General features: G+C 37.5%; 1 protein-coding gene across 3 annotated transcripts in view; it reads left to right on the plus strand.

Annotated features, from left to right (window-relative positions):
• Positions 1-19,268, plus strand: part of THUMPD2 (THUMP domain containing 2) — a 275,888-nt gene extending 256,620 nt beyond the window's left edge. For 2 of the 3 annotated variants that reach the window (XM_007476992.3, XM_007476991.2), the window contains 3 exons: positions 11,722-11,830; positions 17,668-18,014; positions 19,164-19,268. In XM_007476992.3, the coding sequence (XP_007477054.2) occupies positions 11,722-11,830; positions 17,668-18,004 (446 nt within the window). In that variant the 3' untranslated portion in view covers positions 18,005-18,014; positions 19,164-19,268. Of the gene's footprint in view, positions 1-11,721; positions 11,831-17,667 lie in introns of all 3 variants that reach the window. The other variant, XM_056825863.1, reaches the window with a different exon arrangement.
• Positions 19,269-23,772: the final 4,504 nt, after the last annotated feature.

A 23,772-nucleotide genomic window follows, 5' to 3' on the forward strand; every position in this document is an offset into this window, starting at 1 on the left:
ATTAAATATTAGCCCCTAAGTCAAAATGACTATTAGCAGTTTTTATTTACAAGGTAGAGATAATGAAAGTGGGAAATAGAGGAAAGAGGCAAAACCTGGTGTAGCCTACCAGCCCTAAGTGCTGCTCCAGCCCCCAGCAGTGGGTTCCCCAAGTCCTGATCTCCATGTGGATTTCCTGGGATTCCTCAGCCAGAAGTCCCAGTGGTGTCTCAGCCAGAGTTCAACCAATGCAGAATGACTCCAAGGAAAAGCGTGTCTCTTCAGCTCTACTCACCAATGCAGGATCTAAGGGAAGAATATCTAACCTCCCCAAAACCAAGGAAGAAAAAAGGCCCAGACCATGTTGGTCTCTTCTATACCCCTTTTTTCCATGTCATTTCCTGTTTCTCCCCCTCTTCACAGAAACCAATTGCAGTCTTTCAATTTGCCTAGCACTGCTCTGGGGGATGCAGTGCTTGTGGCCTTTGGGGGTGTGAACTTGTAAGTGTCTTGTGAGCTTTCTTACCTAATGGTTAGCTAGCTACTAAATAGGGGTACTTTAGTTCTTGATTTGATTAACTAAAAATAGACAAAGGGAGAGTTAATTCTATCTTCACAATATGTAGGATGTAGAGAGATCTCAGAAACAAGTAATACAAAGATTTGGTTGAAGGAACTAGGAGCATGAATTGGAGAATCGTTTATTAAGAGCAAAGAAAAGATTTTAAAAGGACATAATAGCTATCTTCAAATATTGGAAGGGTTCTCCTCTAGAAAAGTGATTAAACATTTTCTGTTAGGCCCCAGTAAGGAGAACTAGAACCACCTATTGGTACAGAAATACATTCATGATTTATTTAATCACTTCACGAAATTGATGGATTCCTGGTCTCATCAATGTAAATGGACATACTCCATCCACTTGTACAGATTGCATCCTCACAGCTTTATCATCTTGTCCATTTTCTCTGACTGTCTTCCATGCCCTAAAATGCTCTCTCTTACCTCTTCCTTCTGGCTTCCCTGACTTCCGTCAAGACTCAGCTAAAATCCCACTTTCTGCAAGAATCTTTTGCCTGTCCTCCTTAATGCTAGTGCACTTATCTCCAGTTTATCCTGCTTCTACCTTATTTATTTATTTGTTTGTTTTTACTATTATATATTGTTTGTTTGCTTATTGGCTCCCCCATTAGTCTGTGAGTCCTTTGAGATCAAAGATTATCTTTTGCCTGTCTCTGCATCTCCTGCACTTAGCACAGTGCCTGGCACATAGCAGACAATGAATGCTTGCTGGGTTAACTTATCTATTTATAATCTTCCATAAGGATTTTTCCCAGTGACCCATGAAGGTTGTCTGCTTGTTCTTTTTTTTATATTTCCCGAACATTCTAAAACAGTTGTGCTGTTTATCTTTTATCCTCTATTTTACATAAATCTGCTCATAAGACTCTCCATTGCTATTTGAGATAGGTAATTATGTCTGACCTTCTCTTTCAGAGCCCAGGTGTTTTTCTTCAGATCAGTCAGATATTTACATATATTTATGGTGTCCCAAAAAACTTGGTACAATTTACTTAAAACAGTACCAAGACTTTTGAGACACATACACCAAGATTTTGGGGATGGATGAATGTGTGTGTGTGTGTGTGTGTGTGTGTGTGTGTGTGTGTGTGTGTGTGAGCATAAAACTACACTAAGACTTTTGGGACACCTCATATGTATAAATTCTTAAAGAAAAAAACCTAGGATTTTGAAAGAAAACTCCAGATCCCCTGATTCAAATAAAAATGGAAATCCATAGAGCAAATTTAAGTAGAATAGAGGATAAAATATAAATAGCCCTAATTGTTTCAAAATAAATGTCCAGAAAATATAAAAAAAGAACCATCAAACAAGCTTCACAGCCCACTCAGTGAAAGATTATGAAGTAAGTGCCTATTATGGACTCAGCACTTTAGTACATTTATATGTTGAAGTATGTGTGTAAATATACATATAGATATGCTATGCACATATGTCCACATATATAAATGTGTATACATACATTTGGCTATGCGTATATTATACATATATACCTCCACTTGTTTATGTAAGAGGAACATTAGAAGTAGTCCATGATATTTTTTATCCCAAAACCTGAATCAAATTGTCCATCAGAAAACTTATGGGATTAATGATTCAGTTCAGCAAAATATTTTTTGTTGGCATTTTCTGGTTTTTTATATAAAACAGTATGTCCCCGTTTTTGTCATCTCCAAAATGTATGTTAATTGATCTTTTCTTGGTTCTAAATCACAAGCATTTCTGCCTAGAATAGAGAGACTTGTCAATTCTTGATTACATAAAATTCTCCCTTAAAATTCTGGCTAAGTCCATGCCACACTCCTGGGAAGAATGTTTAGTTTCTTGGAAAATCCAAAAAAAACCCCCAAAACAATTTAATCATTTTGACTGCTCTGGGAAGCTATTAAAGATAATCTCATGAGAGCTTTTTTTTCCTCCACATAAGAAATATAACTTGTATCAACACTAGTGGGGAAAATGAAGGCTATAAAAATAATTCTCAAAACAGTCAACTACAATCAAAATGAATGTTTCATCTTTGTTTTTAAATCTCTGACACTAAGCAAGTGCTTGTCATGAGATTATTTGGGGGCCCTGCCAGCTACTACCCAAATAAGCCAGCATAGGCTACATACAGGTAAACTGCAGACTGGACACTCCCACATGACACACACACACACCATCAGTAAGTGACAGACATGCGTGTCTCACAGTTCTGCAGATGATGTGTGTTTGTGTATTCTCTTTTCCTGAACTACATGATCGAGAGAGAGAATAGCAAAGAGATGTGTTTCTTCCAAAGTACTTGGTAGGATTAGGTTGAGCATTTGGCAGAAGATACTTAATAAAAGAGGAAGCTTAAATTGTTACCTGGGAAAAGAACGTGTCCTCTTTTGCACAGCCATTTACACTAGACTAAAGAAAACTGTACCTTTTTTTATGTCGGTCAAAGAGAATTTGTTAAGAGGCCTTCCTTGAACTGAACAGGTCCTCTGAATTTTCCTTTGTCTTCTAAGGAGGTATTGAAGGAAATTTTTATATCAAAGAGGCATCCCACAGAAAGATAAAAGAAAAATAACAAAAACAGGACAAAATAAGAGTCTATTACATTCTCCCCAAAATCCACTTTCAACCTGCTTACTAATAAATCCTGTTTGAGTGATTGTAGGAGCTAGATTTGCCTTTCAAGTATCACCTTTTTTTTAAGAGAAAATATTGAGATAAACCCAAAACGGTTTTAATCTACATCTAGTATATGTTCACAGAATTTGGTATATTGGCATATGGATTATTGAGTTAGTCATTGAAAGATTAGATTAGCTTTTTATCCCAAGATGCATCAAGGTTTTGAAATTAATAGTGTTTTCTTATCACTGAGTTGTCCTTTCGTCATGGAAGGGAGAGGAAGACTTTTACTCATATATTTCTTGATATTTAACATATTAAAGATTTAATAGTTCATAGATTCTAAGTTTTGGGTGACCCCTAGTTAAATTAGAGTGATTAGAACTACCTATATTTTTCATTAAGAAAGATGTGGGCTTTTGGTGCCTTGAATTGGCTTCAAGTGAAGCTTCCTTTGTTAAGGGAAAGTCTGTTGGAAAGGGCTAAAATTCAGATCCCTATGGATTCCTGGCAGGTGGAAGGAGCTCTGGATCAAGGGAGGCATGCCAAGTGATGTGGGTTTGAGCCCAGTTCTCCCCTTGGAAAGGTAGGCTACAGCCACATTATAGAGAGCTTTTCTAAGGAAAAGTTTGTGTTCTCTGGATTTTTAGAGCTGGAAAGGGCATAAAAGGTAGATTTTACTGATTAGGGTATTATGGTCCAAAAACCTGAAGCTACTTGTCCAAATCTATCCCTAATGTCTCTCTTCCAGCTCCAGAAATCCCAAGTATACAAATTCCTTAGTAAATCTCTCCATCTCTCCATAATGTGGCCTCCAGCTACCTTCCCAGTTTTATTTCACTGGATTTCCCCTCACATAATCTATATTGTAAACAACCTGAGTCTATTTACTCAGCTTACTCATTAAGGAGATATAGATCACACTAATTTCATTGGAAGATACCAAAGGCGTAGGATCTATAAACTATTAAATTTATTTTAAAAATCAAACAATATATTCTTCTCTCTCCTACAACTACAGGATATTTCCGTAATATGAAAAAAAAATGAATTTTGCAAACATTGCATCTTGGGAGGAAAAGGAGATATCCTCTGTTAAAGACTGACTCAGTGTTTTTGGTATCAGTTTCAGAAATCAAATGGCTATTGTCCCTCAGCCACATTCCAGAAAAGCAACAAGGTGGCACAGTACTGGACTTGGAGTCAGGCAGAGCTGAGTTTCAGTCTTGCCTCAAACACTTATTAACTGCATGATGCTGGACAAATCACTTAGACTCCTCCAGCCTCATTCCCCTTATCTCTAAAATGGGAACAATAATAGCATCTACCTCATAAAATTATTATTTTTTAATTGAAAATTTTTATTTAATTTATTTAGACTATTTTTCCATGGTTACAAGATTCATGTTCTTTCCCTCCCTCCTCTCCCCTGCTCATAGCCAATGAGCAGTTCCACTGGGTTTTACGTGTGTTATTGATCAAGACCTATTTCCATATTATTAATACTTGCATTAGAGTGATCGCTTAGAGTCTATGTCCCCATTCATATCCCCATTGACCCATACCTCATAGAATTATTATGAAAACCAAATGAGTTAACCTATAAAAGATGATTTGCAAACCTTAAAGCACTATGTAAATGCTATGATTATTGCAGTGATCAAGCCTCCATTTTTTCCATTCCTCACACTTTACTGCCTTGTCCCCCTTCTTTCCCCACCTCCAGTCTTTGCCTTTTGGAATTTTACCTGTCATCCTTTACCAGTTCATAGAGCTGAGCTAATTAATGAACTTGCTCCTCAGGGTCTGTCCTTGGCCTTCTTTTCTCTTCTCTCATTAGGCTCCCCAAGATGTCAATTTATTCTTGCCATTCTAATTACTGCTGCCAGGCAGATGGCTTCCAAACTCAGTCCCTAGCCCTGATCTCTCAGACAGACGTTCCAGACCTCAGTCGCTGCAAGTTTGCTCCACTCATGTGGGCATTCCTCTGGCACATCAAAACCAAGGAATTGCAGATGAAACTCATTATTTTTCCTGCTAAACCTGCTCTTCCCACTGATTTTACTATTTTCGTCTGTTGCATTACCATTCGCTCAGTCTCCTCTGCTAGAAACCCAAGTTTATCCTTGTTCTGTTTTTCTGATCTCTACTTGGCTCCAAAAGGCAGATTAGGAATAATCAATGATTCAGTCTACAAATGAACATTTATTACGTGCCTAATATGTGCCTAGCCATGTGCTAAGTGCTGGTGATATAAGTATAGAGAATGAAACAGTCACTGCTCCTACATTCTAATGGGAAGAACAAGTAAAATTATAAATATATACAACATCAAGCTTTATTTTTCCTGTAGCAAAGAACTGGAAATTTAGGGGATCTCCATCAAATGGGATGGTATAAGAATAGAATGACATATTATTTGTACTATAAAAAATGATGAAGGAATACTTTTAGAAAAACTTTTGAAGAGTTCTATCAACTTAGGCAGAGTACACAGCACCAACAGAACAGTTTGTATAATAATAATATATTTTTTCTCCCACACTATTTTATTTATTTATTTAGAATATTTTCCCATGTTTCCATGATTCATTTTCTCTGCCTCCCTTTTTCCCTCCACCCTCCTGGAGCTGACAAGCAATTCCACTGGGTTATACACGTATTATTACTGAAAACCTATTTCCTTATTATTCATACAATAACAATATTATAAAGACCACTTTGAAAGACTTAGGCACTAAAGGCCTCGGTGACCAAGCACTATTCCAGAGGACTTATGATAAAACATGCTCACTCCCCAGTGCATAATTTGGCAGTTGGCTGAGTAGAAGAGACTGGAGACAGAGAAAACCATTAAAAGGCCATTCCAATGGCAATGGGTAGTAGTAGCAGTAATTCAGGTCCAATGGAAAAGATAAGAGACTTCCTAACAATTCTGTCTCTGGAAAAGTAAAATGGCTTTCCTTGTTGAGAAGTAATTGTCTTCCCCTTCTGAGATGCAGCCATTCTGCTTCCATGAAGCCTCGCCTGATCTCCCTCCCCATCCAGTTCCTTTTCCTCTCTTCGGAACTCTACCATCACTTTCTGCCTCTTTAGCCCTTACGTTTAGTTTGTTTTACTTCTGTCTGTGCATGTCTTACTTTCCCGATTAGATGGGGAACTTTTGAAGGTTCATAAGCCCCCTCCTCAGTTCTTCACCACATGATGCACGTGATGGTGCTTCATGTATGTCTGTTGAATTTTGAATGTTGAATGAATAAAGGGGAACCTGGATGTCCATCAGAAGCCTTCATCTGAAGGTTCCAGAAGTTAGCTAGCCTCCCTTTTTTCCTTGGAGAGGAGAATGAAGTGCCTTCCCCATACACACACACACACACACGCACACACACACACACACACACACACGCACACATCTCATGGATCAGGATTTTGAATGTAAATGTTTTTTTCTATGTCTGAATCATCCTGCCCTCGTGGAAAGGAGAGGACATTTTTTACTTATTTGTTTGACATTTCACAGTTTATAGATCCTGTTGTGTCTCAGTAGTTTAATGCACTCCAGCTTATGCTTCTTACTTATCTCCTCGTTTATAGCTGGGCTCTGTGTGTCTGTTTAAAGATTGTATCTCCTTAACGACAAGCAAACTTTGTGCTCTCCATCACTGGTGATTTATGACCTCACAGTCAGAGCGCTTTGTGCTTTGAAAGATTTCTTTATACCCTGAATTGTATGTGTTCAGGTGCTCAGAGACTTAAGCAGTTGTTGAATAAAGTAATAACCTTATTCGGTTCTACTAAGATAAACACTGATGGACTTACCTGAGCACCAGTCCCTAAACCCCTTATTTTTCCTTTACTCAGATTTCTGATGCAGCCATCTAGAATTCTAAGTAGGATATCAGAACATTTAAATTCTCTTTTCTTATTCAGTTTTGTTAAGTTGAATAGAATGAGATTGAATAGGCGTCAGAATTCTGTTTAGAGACAAGTTACATTTATCTGAGAAGGTGAGCTCAAAGTAAGACCATTAGAGTACAGCAAGGAGGAATATGCTAGAAGCCTAGTATTCGGGCTTTAGAAGCTAATACAGCGGGCTCCGAACTCTTTCTTGGGGGAATCTTCTACCTTGCTCAACCAAAGTCACACAGTCTGAGATGGAAAAAGTTTCTGAGGCCATCTAGTCCAATCTGAATTTGACCAAGAGTCCCCACAGTAACACTCAAGGAAAGTGACCAGCCTTCCTTCGAAGAGCACTAGTGAAGAGGAACTCCATGTGTCCCAAAACATTCCACACATTTTTAAATAATTCTAATTGTCAGAAAGGGTTTTGTTTTGTTTTTTTTAATCTGAAATCTGCCTCTCAGAAATTCCCACCCATTGATTCTTAGATCTGCCCTGTAGGACCAAACAGAACCACTGTAATCCCTCTTCCATGTGAAAACCCTTCAAATATTTCATTAAATAATCAGTCAAAAAGCAATTTTTAAATGCCTGTGTCAAATACTGTGCTAAATTTGAGAGGTAAAAAAGCAAACACCCCCCCACACACACACACACACTTTAATGATATACTATAGAATTTTGCCAACAGTCAAAATCAGGCTTACATATTTTGTGTGCAGCTTACTCAGAAAATGAAGATAATTGGTTGTTTTTTCCAGTCCTGTGGTAATTTTGTTCTTTGTAATCTTTCAACGATCACTGACAACAGCTCAACAATTATAATAACTTTACCAAAAAAGTTATAATTTTATATATCAATTCTATAATTGGGCCTGGTAATTGAATTCATCTTGGCAACAAGGGGATCTCTTTCTGTTCTTGGAAATCACCTTCCCATTATTCTTAGTTGCTTTATCCTTTTTGAGGCCAGTGTTCATTCCTCTTGGCAGAGAAAACAAAAGCAAAATTACAGGTGATCAGGACTTTCTTACTCAAGTCATCCATTTCCATTATTTGATCCTCCTCAAGCCACAGTCCTGCCCTTTGATTCTCTATTCTTCCCTAATATAGCTTAAAACAAAGCAAAACCTTTTTTTAGTACCCTGAGCTTTCTCCCTCAGTTTTAATTCTGACCTTTGTATTTCTAATTGTTTTCACATTATGACCTTTTGTATTCAGATAAAATATTCATCTTGAGCTTATTCTGGTACTTGATGTAAGATGTGGGTCTGAATATAATTGCTACCTAATTGCTTTCCAGTTGTTGCAACAATTCTTGTCATACATGGAAATCTGCCTCAGGTCTATCACTGAGTTGTTGAAGTCAGTTGTTTCTGATTTCTCCTTATCTAATCATATCTCCTTATCTAATTTGCTTCTGATTTTAAAAAAATAATACCAATTATATTCCTGTTTATGAAAAATATTACCAAATATTTTGATGATTACTGCTTTATAATTTAATTTAAAGTCTAGAAGTATTATTTATCCCCTTCCTTGGGAGACACAAGAGGTGGCATATGCCAGGTAGATCACCCTATTGCCATCACCTGGACTTGGGTCCTCACTTGGGATCTAAGTAGAAATAACCCAGAACTGAGAACCAAAGAATCCTGGAAATTTTAATAGCTGTTAGACCTATAGCTAGAACACTATTGCATTCAGTTTCTCACTAACTACAGCTACTAGAGACCCAGCAAAGAAAGTTCTTACTACAAAATTCTTGGCATTGTCAAATAGTTAAACCAAATAAATAGATTTTTTTTTTTTACCAATGGAATTTTCATTAGAAAAAGATAAAGAGTAACAGAGAGACAGAAGAGCAGAGACAGAGAGAGAAGACACATTATGAAGTGCTTTGTTGCTGCACCCTGACATCTCTGGGCCTTTTCTTTAAGCTAAAACCTATGAGCTCCTTGAGATTAGAGTCTGTCTTATTTTCATATTTCTATCCCTTGTTCTTTGTACATAGTAAATATTTACTCAATGCCTTTCTTTTCACCCCCTCCTTATTTCCTTTCAGATTTTAGACCTTTTGCTTGTCCAAATACACTTTGTTCTTTTGTCTCACTCTATAACATACTTGCTTGGTAATTTAATTGATCATTTATATTGAGTAAAAATTAACTTAAATAGTATTATAATTTTCATTGTATTGGCACAGGCTAACCATGAACAATTAATATTTCTCTAACAATTTGTAATTATTTCTTTGAGAGTATTTTATAATCATAGTTATGTCTCGAAATGTGCCTTGGAAATATTGGAAATATTTTATGCAATTTGCAGTTAGTTTGAATGGGATTTACCTTTCTGTTGTTTTCTCCTGGAGTTACTTTTTTCAAAAATAAATTTGCTAATGATTTTCATGCATTTGTTTTGATTCATGTTACTTTTTTGAAGTTTTTCTCTTAGTTTATTTGTTGGTTGTTTAGGGTTTTCTAAGTAAATCATTGTAACAGTTGCCAAAAGGGGAAATATTTTCTTCTTCTGATTTATGTTTATGGCTCCATTTCCTTTGTCTCATTGTTATGGGTAGCCTTTTTAGGACTATGCCTTTGCTTTACCTCTGACTTTACTGGGGAATCTCCCATTGCAAATAATGCCAGTGTGAGAGGGAATAGGATGTTTTATATAAAAGGTTGGGCTGGATTATTCAAAATTAGGGTTGCCATGAATTTAATTAATTCCAAAGAGATTTATTTACAATTTATTTACAAAAATATAGTAATAGTAAAGTTAGAAAATCAGAGAAAGGATAGGGTAAGATATCTAGACTAAGCACTAAGTATTTTGCTCCAACCCCTGGCTCAAAAACTGGCAGGGGAGTTTAGTACTTAACTAGAGAGGCCCTTGTAGGATAGGTCTCTCCTGAGGCTAGTCCCTTCAGAAAATCCAGGAAAGGAGTCAGCTCTTTTTCACTCACCATGTGTCAGTCCAGAGGGAGAGATTTAAGAACAGTCTCACCAAGTACAGGGTCTCATGTCCAGTCAGAAGATTTTTCACCAGCCTCCAACTTGAACTCAGAACTCTGGAAGAAGTTGCTGCCTATCTGAAGATCTCAGATGATTCCCTCACAAATCTCAGATGAATCTCCTCCACAGGAAGTTGTAACTTCCTTTTAAAGACACTTTCTTTTGCATCACTTCCTGTGTCTTCCTCCACTTTTTATGTGGACAAATCATAGTCTAAAGCTTTCCTTAGGACTGCCCAAGGTGCAGTCAGTCAATTCTGGTTTGTCACCCACTATGGCACACGTGAGTCACAGATCTCCCCCACTCAAGTGTGAATGGGGTGTTTACAACTTTGGTGATTAAATCTAAAAACAGGCAGGGGAGTTAATTTAATCTTCACAATAAGGGGAGAGATTTAATTTAATCTTCACACTAGCCTTTGGTTTTAGGCATATATTTAATAACCTTTTGATGGCTGTGTTTTTTAGGGATTTTAGAATAAATGAATATACTACATAAAGGACCTTTTCTCCATCTATTGATATAATTATGTTATTTGAGGAGTTTTATTTATTTTTTTAAACCTTTACTTTCCACCTTAGATTCAATACTATGTAGGCAATGGGGGCTAAGTGACTTGCCCAGGGTCACACAGCTAAGAAGTGTCTGAGGCCAGATTTCAACCTAGGACCTCTCATCTCTAAACCTGGCTCTCAATCTACTGAGCCACCCAACTGCCCCAAGTTTTATTTTTAATATGATTATGTTAATTATTTTCCCAGTGTTATACCATTCTTGAATCCCTTGGTATAATCTTAAAGTTGCATTTAATTTTTTTTGCATTGACATTCATTATTGATATTGGTCTATAATTCTCTTTCTTTGATTCATCTTTCCCTGATTGAGGTAGTATGAAAATATTTCTTTTATAATTTGTTAGTGTGTTTTTTCTCAGTTTTTAAAAGAATTAATGTATAAGAATTAATTTCTCTTTAAACATGTACTATAATAATTGGTCTCTAAATCCATCTAGAGCAGGATTCTTGACAGAATCATAGGATGTTGTTGTTATTCATCCTCCATTACCTTCTCTTACTCTTTATCTTCTGTACTTTTTGACTTGGTCAGTAATTTTCCTGTTGGGAGGTATATTTGTGTTATTTGGTAGCTACCCCTCTGCCTCTTCATCTGAATTGTTTCTCTTTTTTATGTCTTTAGAATTAAATTTTTTTCAAAGTTTCCCACCTCTCCAAGACAGATTTCTCTTATAGAATTTTAGTCCAGAGATCTTACCTGTCCTTTCTCTGAAGCCTTTGAAATCTGTACTCCCCAGAACTAGGGTACATGCTAGACTATGTTTTTCCACTCTCCTATCTCATATATTTCAATATGATATCATTACCCTCCCCCTGCCCAAAATTCACATAATTTCTATGAGAAACTATACAAATATTATATAAATTCATATACAAAAAATTCATCTTTCTTTGGTGATTCTGGAGTTGTTTCAGAATCTTTTCTTTCCACAAAGTAATGAATGCCAATTTTCATTGCAAAGAATTCAGGAGGGAAAAAATTCCCCTTCTTTGAATTTTATTTTGATTCCAAATAAATAATAGAGTCTTAAAATTTAATTATTTTGATTTCTATTTTGCAGAATTGCCATTACTTTCTAAAAGTGTTGATGTCATTATTTCTGATATTCCATTTGGAAAAAAATTTAAATTAGGAAAAGACATAAAAAGCATTCTTCATGAAATGGAAAGGCAAGTATAATATATTTTAACTATTTGGGTCATTTTGGGAGGTTTTGTTTAGACTTTATGGTCATTTTAATATGTACCACTTTACAAGACTGAGCAAAATGATCTCTAATTCTATGGTCTCCTTATTTAACTCTTATGTTATGAGTTGAGTCTAAGTCTGCCATAACTGTTTTCTAGAATTTCAAAGTTAAATATGTCCTAAGTGAAGCTAAGTGGCTCAGTGGATAATGTGTTCGGCCAGGAATTAGGAAGAAGATCAGAGTTTAAATCTGTCCTCAGATACTACCTCTGTGTCCTTGGAGAAGTCACATAATCTCTGTTCACCTTAATCCACTAGAGAAGGAAATGGCAAACCACTCTGGTGTCTCTGCCGAGAAAACCCCAGGGACGGTAATGTCCATAGGGTTTCAAAGAGTCACACAACTGTAAAGATTAAAATTTAGGGGAGATGGGGAGACTGAGGCAGGTAGAAATTAGTTTCTCTCTGCAAGGAATATTATAATTTTTAGAGGTTTATTAAAGGTTAAAGATTAAGAATATACAAGTAAGAAACATGTGCCTAGGCCAGAGGCCTAGACAAAATAACCTCACATCATGGAAGAGACGCCTCTGCTCCAAAAACGGAAGTCCAAAAGCCCCGAGCCCTTCAAAAGCCTTTGCTTAAATATCTTCTCGATCTCGGCCCAGGTGAGATTACAAGGCATTCTGGGGAAGTGGAGCAAAGGCTCATGGGGATTGTAGTCCTGTATTCGAGTCTATTTTTTACACAACTCAACAACAACTAATCCATGCTTTTAAAAGTTCAATCACTGTAACCGCTTTCCAAAGGACTGCCCATCTGAATTCCTGCTAAGTCGACAAATCTCCTCAGTAAGTCTGAACCCGTGAAAACACAGCTGAGTCAACTAATCTCATTAAGACAAAACTTGCCCGACCCTTTTAGGTACCTAGCATCTCATTGTATCAATTCTAAAAACAGGCCTGGCTCAAAGAACTCCTTGCCCCACCATAAGCATGGATCCAAGTACTTTCTTTGTTTAGCAAGGAGTTTTCTCCCCTAAAGCAGTCTTAAGTACGGTTGGAGTAGAGGTCCTCCCATTTCTGATCCTGGCAAGTTCTCACATCAAAATGGGGAATGTTTCTCAGTAGGGAATTTGTTCCAATTAAGAATTCCCCGATGGGAAAATTTTTAACATTCACAAGTCTGAGAGATTTCAAGATTTACAGAAGTTAACCTTCTAGGGCCAGAAAAATAGAATTTAGATTAAGTCTAGAAAACTTTAGCATCTTTGACTCATAACAATTGACAAATTATTATAAAAACAATAAAATTATGGATATGATTTTAGTGGAATTGCTGGTATTTGTAGCATGATGGTCCCTGCAAACATAGTATAATTTATGACCTAGAGGAGGCTTGCAAAATCAGTTTGTACACTAATCCAGACAAAATGTTTCAATTTGTTCTTGTTCAGAATACAGGATAAGCAGTATGGAATAATAAAGAATTAGCCTCAGTATCAGGAATACCTCAGTTCAAGTCCCACTTCTTATATATGCTATCTGTGTGACTAAATAAGTCATTTGACTTCTTGATACTCTAAGCAATTGTCTAAGATGATAAGTTGCAAAAAAGGAGTTGACGTGCCCTGCAAGGGAATTTCCTCATCCAGGAGTTTCCTGTGCTAGGGAAATCACAAATCCAGTCCCTGTCCCCAGGCCTGTCAGAATTCTCACCTTTAGACACCAATATGAAGACACTATTGAAAAATGTATTTGTCCTACTCAACTATGATAGGCTACTAATTAAAATGTAAATTTCAATCAAAATCTTTTTGCAGAATGCATGAAGCATTACCTGGTAACTGACCTGTGATTTTCCCCATATTTATATGAACATAAATTTATTCTATAGCTACATAAACTTTCATGTTCATCATTCAAAGGTCACTGCCTTGAGCTAATTCAGAGGAATTCTGTTAATTATGCTTTTAGCAGAACTCCGAATGTATTATTGGCCAAATTCAAGTATTTTTATTTTCCCATTACCCAGTTTTGTTAAAATGCCTAGAGCAGTTTTAAAAAATAGTGAATAGAACAAAAGTCTCCAGACATGGTTAAGTGGTTGAGATTTGTTTGTAAAGACCATGCTTCCTTCTGTGGGTTCCTTGTTCTCTCTTGAGGAATCTTTCTGTAGTAGTCAGTGTTTCTGCAAGAAAAAATCCCTTTCTTGGGTATGCCTCGGGCCCACATCCTCTCTTGGAGACCTGACAGATCTTCTATCAGTGGAAAGTGTATATCACATAAGAGAACCCCACTTCACTTCCTTTTAGGACTGAACCTGGTTTTTATTCTCAAATAATTTAAAATGAGACTGATTGAACTAAAGATGTATCCTTGTCAAACATGTCAGGAAAATAGAAAGATAACCCAAGAATTAATCAGGCTTGCTAATATACATGCATCTATTAATCAATCTATAAACAAGTATTTTTAAAAAAAAATTAAGACTACAAGTTTAAAGCTCAAAGTTCAGGGACTGCTCCTGGGCCCCAGCCTGTTCTAACAAACTTGGGAGTTTTCATCTGCTCCATTTCTGAACTGGGCTAATTCTTCAGTCCTTAGACAACCTGTTGGTCGCCTGCTCCTGGGATACCATTAATGTTTAACTGAATGTGGACTCTCCAGATCACCTTAGCCCACTCCAGCCCCAAACTTCTCCCACTCAGGAGATCCACTCCCTGAGCCTCCCCTGTGGCTAGTGTCAAACACATTCAATGCCATGCTCGACTGACCATGGATTAATTAATTAATTATTAATTACTATATACTGAGCATTAAGAGTACAAAAATGCAATGAATGAAATAATTCTTGATGTTGAGGAACTTATAGTCTATAGGTACAAAGGTTGATTCAATAGATGGACTTCAATTATATGAAATAATGTGTTCACCAAAATTATTATACCTCAAATCAGAAGTTTATTTACTAAAATAGAGGGGAAACAATAAAGTAGATAAATGTAAACAAGGTTAAAGAAAATACCTCTACTAGTCCTCAGCCAAGAGGGCCAATAGGTGAGTAACCACGTGTCCTCCTCCAAGCTAGTCTCTTACAAAACTAGGAAAGTAGTCAGCCTTTCACTCACCCAATGAAGTAGTCCCGGAGTCAGAGTCTAAATTGAAGCCAAGCTCCCAAGCCCACAATCCAAACCATAATCTCCAGCAAAGCTCCCTCGAAGATTCTCCCCAGTCAGAAGACAGTCTCTTCAGACTTTCTTCTCAAAGACAATCTGCCTCAAGCCATAGGATTTCATCACTTTTATGGTGGCTCCTTGTCCCTTTCCCTCTTCACAGGGGCCAATCAGTTTCCAAATTGTCTAGCACTGCCCCGGGGGAGGGGGAGAAGGAGAGGGGTGGCAGTGTCTGTGGGATCAACTTCTCACCTTGTGAAGCTTAAGTTCTCATCTCAGGGTGTGAATTTTCTAAAATTCACCTTCTGGAGAGGTGAATACTCATCCTGGCTGTTTCTGAGGGTATGAATTCACTAAGTGGTTTGCAAGCTCTTCCACCTAGTTCAGGTTTGTGTTGATTCAACCAAGAGATAGACAAAGGAGAGTTAATCCTGTCTTCACAATCTCTTGAGGTATTTAAGTTAGTGTTAACTCAGGATAGGCAACAGAGTAAAGAATTCTCTTCTCAATTCCCCTGTGATCCTTTGGGAGATGTCTCCCCAGTGGATCATTTTAAACTACAATAGTTAAGAGATAAGAGGGAAATAAAAGAGACAGAGAGAGAGAGAGAGAGAGAGAGAGAGAGAGAGAGAGAGAAAAAGCAAACCATTGCTTTCTAGGCACATTGGCAATAAGTCAATTGGGGGAAATCCCCCGTGACATACAAGTTTATGTTCAATATACTTGTATTCAACCCCTAGAATTTCAATCAGTTATACTCCAAAGTTTATGTTGGATCTTCTAATGCTGTAGAGGTTTCTTCAGGAATCTTCATGGCACCTTCTTCAAACAATTCATCTTCTAGATTCAAAGAGTTATCGAGCTCTCTTTCCTGAAATGGTTCTTTCTCAAAAGATTTTTTAGTTTTATGGCAATTATACAATCCCTATGACAATTATACAATCCCCCCTGAGGAGGGTATTGCAATCCCTAAGACAGTTATACATGGGGGGAGGGGAGAGTACATACTGAATAAGCAGAAAGTAAATAAAGACTAGATAGTTAAAATATTAGGTAGATTGGGGGTACATTGCCAACTTGGGGACTGGGAGGAAGGAATCAGAAACAGATCCATGTAGACGGTGATTGTTTTTTAAAATATTTAATTTTATTTAATTAATTGATTAATTTAGAATATTTTTCTGTGGTTACAAGATTCATGTTCTTTCCCTCCCCACCTCCCACGCTACTCCCTTAGCTGACGCTCAGTTCCATTGGGTTTTACATGTGTCATTGAACAAGATTCATTTCCATATTATTGATAATAATTGCACTAGGGTGATCATTTAGAGTCTATATCCCATCAAACCATGTGATCAAGCAATTGTTTTTCTTCTGAAATATTCCCACAGTTCTAGAAGGTAGTTCTTGAGGGATGTCTTTGATGGGATTCTCTGAAATAGAGGTGAAGAGAAGCACATCCCAGGCCTGGGGATGTTTGGGGGGGGGGGGGAGGAAGGGAAGGACTGGCTCAAAGACCCAGAAACAGGAGATGGAAGGGGTTTTCCTGAGCAAATTTGAGAGGAGGCCAGCTTGGCCGGAGCACTGAAGCTGAGAGGCAGGATTGTGTCTAACAAGGCCAAGTAGAGGCTGCTCAGCAGAACAGATAAAGGCTGAACAGTGCAGTTTCTACTTGATCTCACGGGGAGCCACCTGAGCCAACGGAATAACGGAATAAGGGAATAAGGGAATAACAGGCTAAGCTTCACTCTGAAGGAAAGTCCCCGGCCACACTGTGGAGGCTGAGGAGAGTGCTGAGGAAACTGAGTCAGGAAAACCAATCTGGAAGCAATCTCACTAATCCAGGTGAAGAGAAAAGAATTGGAACTAGATTTATTCTTGTGAGCAGAGAAAAGGGATCAGAAGAAAAAAGATATTCAGGGTAGAAATGTGAAGATTTGCAATGGATTGGATATGTAGGGTGAGGGACAGTGAAGAGGGTGTCACTGGCATAATGGGAGGACCAGGATAAAGCATGGCCAGAAAGCCCAGAGAGGAGAGAATTTTAGGGAGACAGGGTGACCACTCACAGTGGCTAAGGCTGCAGAGAGGGCAGGGCAGAGGAGAACTGAGACGGGGCCATTACATTTAGCAATGAGAAGATCACTGGTAACTGGAGAAAGCAATTTCAGTTGAATGATTCGATCAGAAGCCAAACTATAGAGCATTAAGAGTTAAGTTCTCGTCAGTATCCTACTCCACTTTCATCCATAATCTCTTAATTTTATTCCTGCTTAATATTTTGTAATAATATGACTTGCCTCCTATTTTGCACATACATTTATTGAGATGCGACTGTTAAGTTAACTCTTTGTCTTTCCTTCTGTATAGAGTGGAAATAGATAAGTAAAGTGATTTGATTTAGTGATTTGTAGTTTTTTAGTGATTGTAGTGATTTAGTGATTGATAAAGTGACTTATATTAGTGATTTGATCATTTTTATAAGGGCCCTGCATTATAGAATTAACTACATCCAAGGATGTTTCAAGATAAAATTAAATTTTAACTTGAAAGCACATATAAGCCTTTAAATATAAGTCACTTAGGTTGTGTTTATCCAAATAAGAATGAATTGTTCTTATCCATCATCCCTTCTTCCTACAGAGTACTCTGTGTTGGAGGGACTATTGTATTGCTGCTCAGTGAAGAACTCCACAGGAACCTACAAGGTGGTAAGGAAAGTAACGTCCTGTGGAACTCCAGTAAGGCCAACACAGACGAATTCAAAATTCCAAAGTTTGCGAATGACCAAGAAAATAATGGAATTCAAGAGAATGTTTCATCTTCATCTCAAGACCATAGACAAGAATGTTTGGACCAAGAGCCCATTTTTGGCACTTTGGTACAAATGGAAAGCCACAAAGTTAGCCTTGGAAGAACTGAGGCATTCATATTGAAATACAAGAAAATCCATGCTTCTGGACTACAACAGCCTTCTTGATTTGATTCAGGTGATAAATTTAGCAATTTGTGTTTTAGGTGTATGTTGGTGGAAGACCACTGATCTTCATGGCACAGTTACATAAGTAAATTCTGTTAAAATTATTCCAGACCTGGAGTAGAAAGACCCACCACCACTGGCAGTGCCCTTCTCTTCTCTTCCCTGCTGGCCTCCTCCCCAGTTTCCTTGAACTCCCCCAGAAGGGCCAGGCAACAAAGAAAACATAACGACTCAAGGCATGCTCCCCCTTGATTTCCTCAGCCCCTTCTCTGGCCAGGGTCCGAGGAGGCTGCGTTATCACCCTCACAACTTCCCTGAGATAGGAATCACGATTCTGTACTTTCTAGCAAGGTCGAGGAGCCTCACTAGGCCTTACCGTTTGCCCTGCCACTGCCTCCTAAGCTTCTCGTATTCATATAGCATTTACCACAGATTCCTGCACACAGTAGGGCCTTAACAAGACCTGTTCCCTCCCCTCTCCTCCCATCTCACCGCTTCTCTGCATCTACACCCGCGTGGTATCTGACCTGCTAACACAACCTTGGGACCAGCGGGGCCTTGCTATCCGCCCCGCGGTGTCTCTTGGGATGCCCAGACCTTCCTCTCCCACTGCAGCTGGATCTTCTTTTCTGTGTTGTCTCCCCCACAATTAGTGTTAACTCTTTGAGAGCAACAGCAGGCTCGTTTTGTATTTGAGTCCACTGAGTGAGGATGGGTAGTAAGTCTTTAAGAGATGCTTTTTCATTCATTCCATTCAATTAAATCCTTCATTTGTAGACCCTCACTTAGAGAGATGTCTGCTTTCGAAGCTCTGCTTATTGAAGATAATGTTTTATATTACCTAAAATATATTTTTAAATTATAGTATAAATGCTATAATTTAAAGAATTGGCCCATGTTTATATTCTTTTAAAATATGCGATATAATTACCCTCAGCACTGTTTATTAGACATTTCATCAAAAACATAAATAAATCTATATGTTATATTCACATAAGGTAGCACAGAATGGACATTTTGTATAAGTCAATTTATAAATATAAAACTTCTTATTTTCTTAAATGAACAAACTCTTCTGTGAAGTTATTTTGATATGAATCTAGGTTTTTGTAACCCTATAGTTTCCTTATTTAAGAATGAAAATTATTTTCATTTTCAGTATATTGCACCACCCAGATGAAGGAGAATGTCAGTGGACTGATCATGCAAATGTCAACAATGCCAACATTTAGGATAATAAGAAATAAAATTAATTTTTAAAATACTGTGCAGTTGTTGCCTCTTTTATGTAAAGATCTCTATTTCCTCCCTTTCTCAGCATTTCAGAGGAGCCCTAGAATTCTGAGAAACGAGGGTATTTGACTTTTAGTGAAAATAATCTTCCTCGACTCCTGAATGTGTTTGATGGCCCAATTTCTAAAACACATGCTCTTTGATCAGTTCTTCCTTCCCTCTTTCCGAGCAAGTAACTATAATAGCATTTTAAGGTTTGACATTAGTCATGGCATTTGTTTTCCTATATATTTAGCACTTAAAGGTTTAAGAATAACAGTTCCTATATGCATGTACACATATATATGGAAGTAAATACACATTGTTTATTTCCAACAAAATCCTATTCAAACACTTCATTGTGGCATGGAAAATGGCCCTGCGTTCTTAAATGGTACGCCCACAAGGCATATATGGCAGCTCCTCCCAACCCTCAGAAAAGCAGCCACTAACAGACTCAGGGCCTGACAGCTTAGTTGAGTTTATTAAGACTGTGTAGATCATTAAATTCTTCAGTCAGGGTCTGACCCTCTACGAAGAGAGAAATGGGTTGTGGTCAGCAGAGGGCATCCCCGCACCGGTGAAATCACAGCTCATTAAGCCTTCAAGGTTTAGGAAACTCTCCTGACTATATACCTGCTTCTGCTGTGGTCTCCCATGTCATTTATGTTTTTGTTATATCCCATTTTCTAATTACAAATTTGAATCACATTAAAAAAAAAAAGGCCACAAACCAAAGACTTTGGACAATATGTTCTGTCCTTTCCAATTTATTTGTTCTGAGGCCTGATTTTTAGGGGGAAAATTTGGCGTGGGTGGACATCTGTGTGGGTGTAACCAAGTTGCAGCAAACAGCAGGTAGAAAAATGTGTTTTTCACTGACTTGGCTGGCATCGCTGTAAATTACAAGAGCCGATAGAGCAGTCCCAGGGATCTTAATATACTTCTGTCATCAAATGCCCCATTTTTAGTTTTGCTAGCATTTCTTTTACATACTATGAATGAGAAATGCTTTTGAAACCTTGCAGAAATGGGGCACCTTGTATCTTAAATGTTATTGAATCATATAATTTAAGATTTTAGTTTCTTTATAGTATCTCAGAACTATAAGCTAGTGTTCCATTTTCAACTGTTGGAATTATACACAGAACCTACTTCCAAATTAAAAATGCGTGAATATTTTCAGATCTCTTGCTTTTGGGTTTTGATTTTTTTTCATTTATATTCATACCTAGCTAAAACAGTTCCAGTATACATTTTATACATGCTTTATAAACCTGACATGAGGAAAATAATAGTTTACATTCATTTAAAATAGCTGGGAAATTCATTTAATTTTTTTTAATCAGCCTGACATGCATCTGTACCTTCGAAATAATTACCTTACTATAGGTGACTTCAGGGAAGGGGTGGGCAGTTGACAATAGTCCCACCTCATGCTGTGATCAATCTCCTCCCATTGTCTAGGTCCAAACGGTAATGTCTTTGTGATAATTGAGATGAAATCTTGAAGATAAAATATTTGACAATAGGGTAATTAATTGTTAAGGTTAATAGATAAATTGAAGATGTTTCTTTGGCTCCTCCAACAGGAACCAAAAAGCTTTGGGTCTGAAAAACAAACAAACAATAAATCAAAGGCAAAACTAACAGCTCTCATCCAGAGAGCTGTAGAATAGAGAAAAAGAAAAACAATTTTAGTTCAGTAGAAGCCAGACAGCAGGGAAGACCTTCCCTTCTTGGGAAAATCAGCATGGAAATCTACTCTGGACCAGGAGAAGAAGCAAAACAGAAATTGACTTAGAGGTAGGAGACCCGGATTCCAGTCCTCTCTATCTCTTGCTAGCTTAATCTCTCAGAGTCTGTTTCTTCAAATATAAAATAGAGTAAATAACGAGCTACCTACCTCATGGAGTCGCATGAAGATCAAGGTAATAATATAAGTGCTTTAAAGGCTTGTTCTTATGTTTTCTTTAGCATATGATGGTGTATTGAATATAATAGGGAATTAATCAAGGTTTCTAAAAATTAATGAAAAAAGAGTTTTTAAAACCATAGAGTTCTTTGGAATCACAAAACCCTTGAGAAACCCCACATAAATATTGAAAGAAAAATTTTAGGTGCATAGACAGGGGAGAAAAGCCTGAACAAAAGCATAAAAGCTTCTGGTGCCCATAAAAATGGGCAGAAATATTCTACTCCATGAATGTGTCCACGGTGATGCATGCATCAGAGTACTGTTCCATGAAAAAAATTCAAGGTGCCCTACCCAGCAAAGAACAATATACCCCATCACTGGGGAGCATGGCCATGGAAGCACTGCTCAAGTCAAGGAGAATAGCTGAAGAAGGCAGAAAGAGACTGAATTTGTGTAACTAGAGTGGCAGGTAATAGATTGACCCCCTAAACAATGATCCCAGAAGATTAAAAGAGGAAAAATAACCACCATTAGGAATCTGAAGAGGCACTTCAAACAAAGGCAGAAATGATGAGCTATGCTTCAATCACGGATTCATTCTAATGGGCAGCCAGTCTTCATGGAAGAAAGACCTTGCCTTTTAGATTAAGTAAGATTCAAGAGCTCGTACCTCATGGATAGTAAACATGAGCTTCTTCTCAAAAAAGCTTTCAAAGAATCTCAAAAGCATAATTGCCTAGCATTCAAGGTTCTCCACATTCTGCTGCCACTCTACTTGTCCAGCTTTATCTCATTATTTATTCCCTTCCACTCAATGTTTCAAATTAACTGAGCTATTCTATGTCTTCTGAACACATCCTATGTTTTCTTGGCTCCATCCACTTACTCACTCTTCCCTGTTGCCATAATAATGTTCCTCTTTTCCTTTTGGGTTGCTCTATCCGTCTTTTAAAGCCCAGCTCAACTGGCACCTGCACCAAAACACCTTTCAGATCACTTCGGTTGACAGGAAGTTTCCCTTCAGACCTCACAAACATTCTGCCATGTAGCTCTTCTTTTGACTTCCTAGTTTTCTCCCAGGAAAATATTCTTTTTTCTGTACAATGCTACTCTTTTCCCAACTTTTAGCTGTCTGATTTCTTTTGAATGAGGCAAAAATACTCAACCAGAGCAATATTCCAATCTGAGTCTCTTTCCACCAATTCTTGGTGATACCTATAAACTCAAATTTACTTACTTGAATTAGAACATATATGTTACCTTGGATTTTATCCAATTCAGAAAATCTGGGTTTGAGTCTGAAGCTCTGGCACTTACCATCTACTGTGACTTTGGGAAAGTCATTTCTCTTAATTTCCCCATCTGCAAAATGTGGTCATTGAAATAGGCTTTCTCTACAGTTCCACACAACATGAAAACCCAATGGACCATAATAATATAGTTGATGGACTAGACAGATATGTCCATACCAAGGAAATAAAAAATTATTCTCCCAAATTAGACAAGTTAAACTCAATGTGCTATGGACATAATTGTCTATAGTTTGGAACATTAATTATCCTCTCCGCTTGTGAAAGAGCACATTTTAATACATTTATGACAATCTGAACCTGTTATTATTGTGACAACCTAGTAGGAGGAAGGATTTGGGAAATATAGACAAGGAAAGACACTTACAGGAAGCCCAAAGACAAATCTCAGGTCCTTTGTCCATCATATAAGACAAATGGCCCAGAAAAGGTACTCTGACCTCTGAAAATGGAGAGGCAAAAGGGAAAGAATGAGAAGGGCTGTCAAATGAAGTCCATGGAAACCACCAGTGAGAATGATAACTAATTCATGGGCAATGTCTTTAAAAAGCAAAGTGTTGAACTTTCAGAATAATTCTTGTTACTTTGTTATGGGAAGGATTTTTTAAATGAAGATTCCTGAAATTCATTACCCTTAGAATATTCAGATCCAACTGTGTGACCCTGGGCAAGTCACTTGACCCCCATTGCCTAGCCCTTACCACTCTTCTGCCTTGGAGCCAATATACAGTATTGATTCTAAAGTGGAAGGTAAGGGTTTAAAAAAATAATAATATTCAGAATTCTGAAATCTCTTTTTGGCCAAGAGTGTCTCACACAGACAAAGTGGAAAAAGTCAGGAAACTGGGGTTGAATCTTGTTTCCCACTTATTAGAGTTATGACCGTGAGCCTCAGTTTCCTCGTATGTAAAATGGGGATAACAATACCTTTAATGTTATTATAAAGATCAACAAATTAAAAGCTTGTTCAAACTTTAAAATACTATATTATTGTCAGCTCTTACTATTGCTTGAGAGTCAGAATATCCTTATCCTCAGAGGGCCAGTCTTAGAGTTAAGACTGGGATTAAGGGATGCTTATGATAAACACCAGCAATGTTGACCATGAGGAAACCACTTTTCCTTCCCATGCAACTTCCTAAGAAGATCAATCAGACGAGTTGTTGATCTGCATCAGTGGAGGCATTTTCCATACCAGGGAGACCCTCACATCAATAAAGTCATAGGTTCAAATTCACAATCCCAAATTATTATTGCTTAATAGTGAT

The sequence above is a fragment of the Monodelphis domestica genome, chromosome 1, assembly GCF_027887165.1.
Source record: "Monodelphis domestica isolate mMonDom1 chromosome 1, mMonDom1.pri, whole genome shotgun sequence".
NCBI lineage: Eukaryota > Metazoa > Chordata > Mammalia > Didelphimorphia > Didelphidae > Monodelphis > Monodelphis domestica.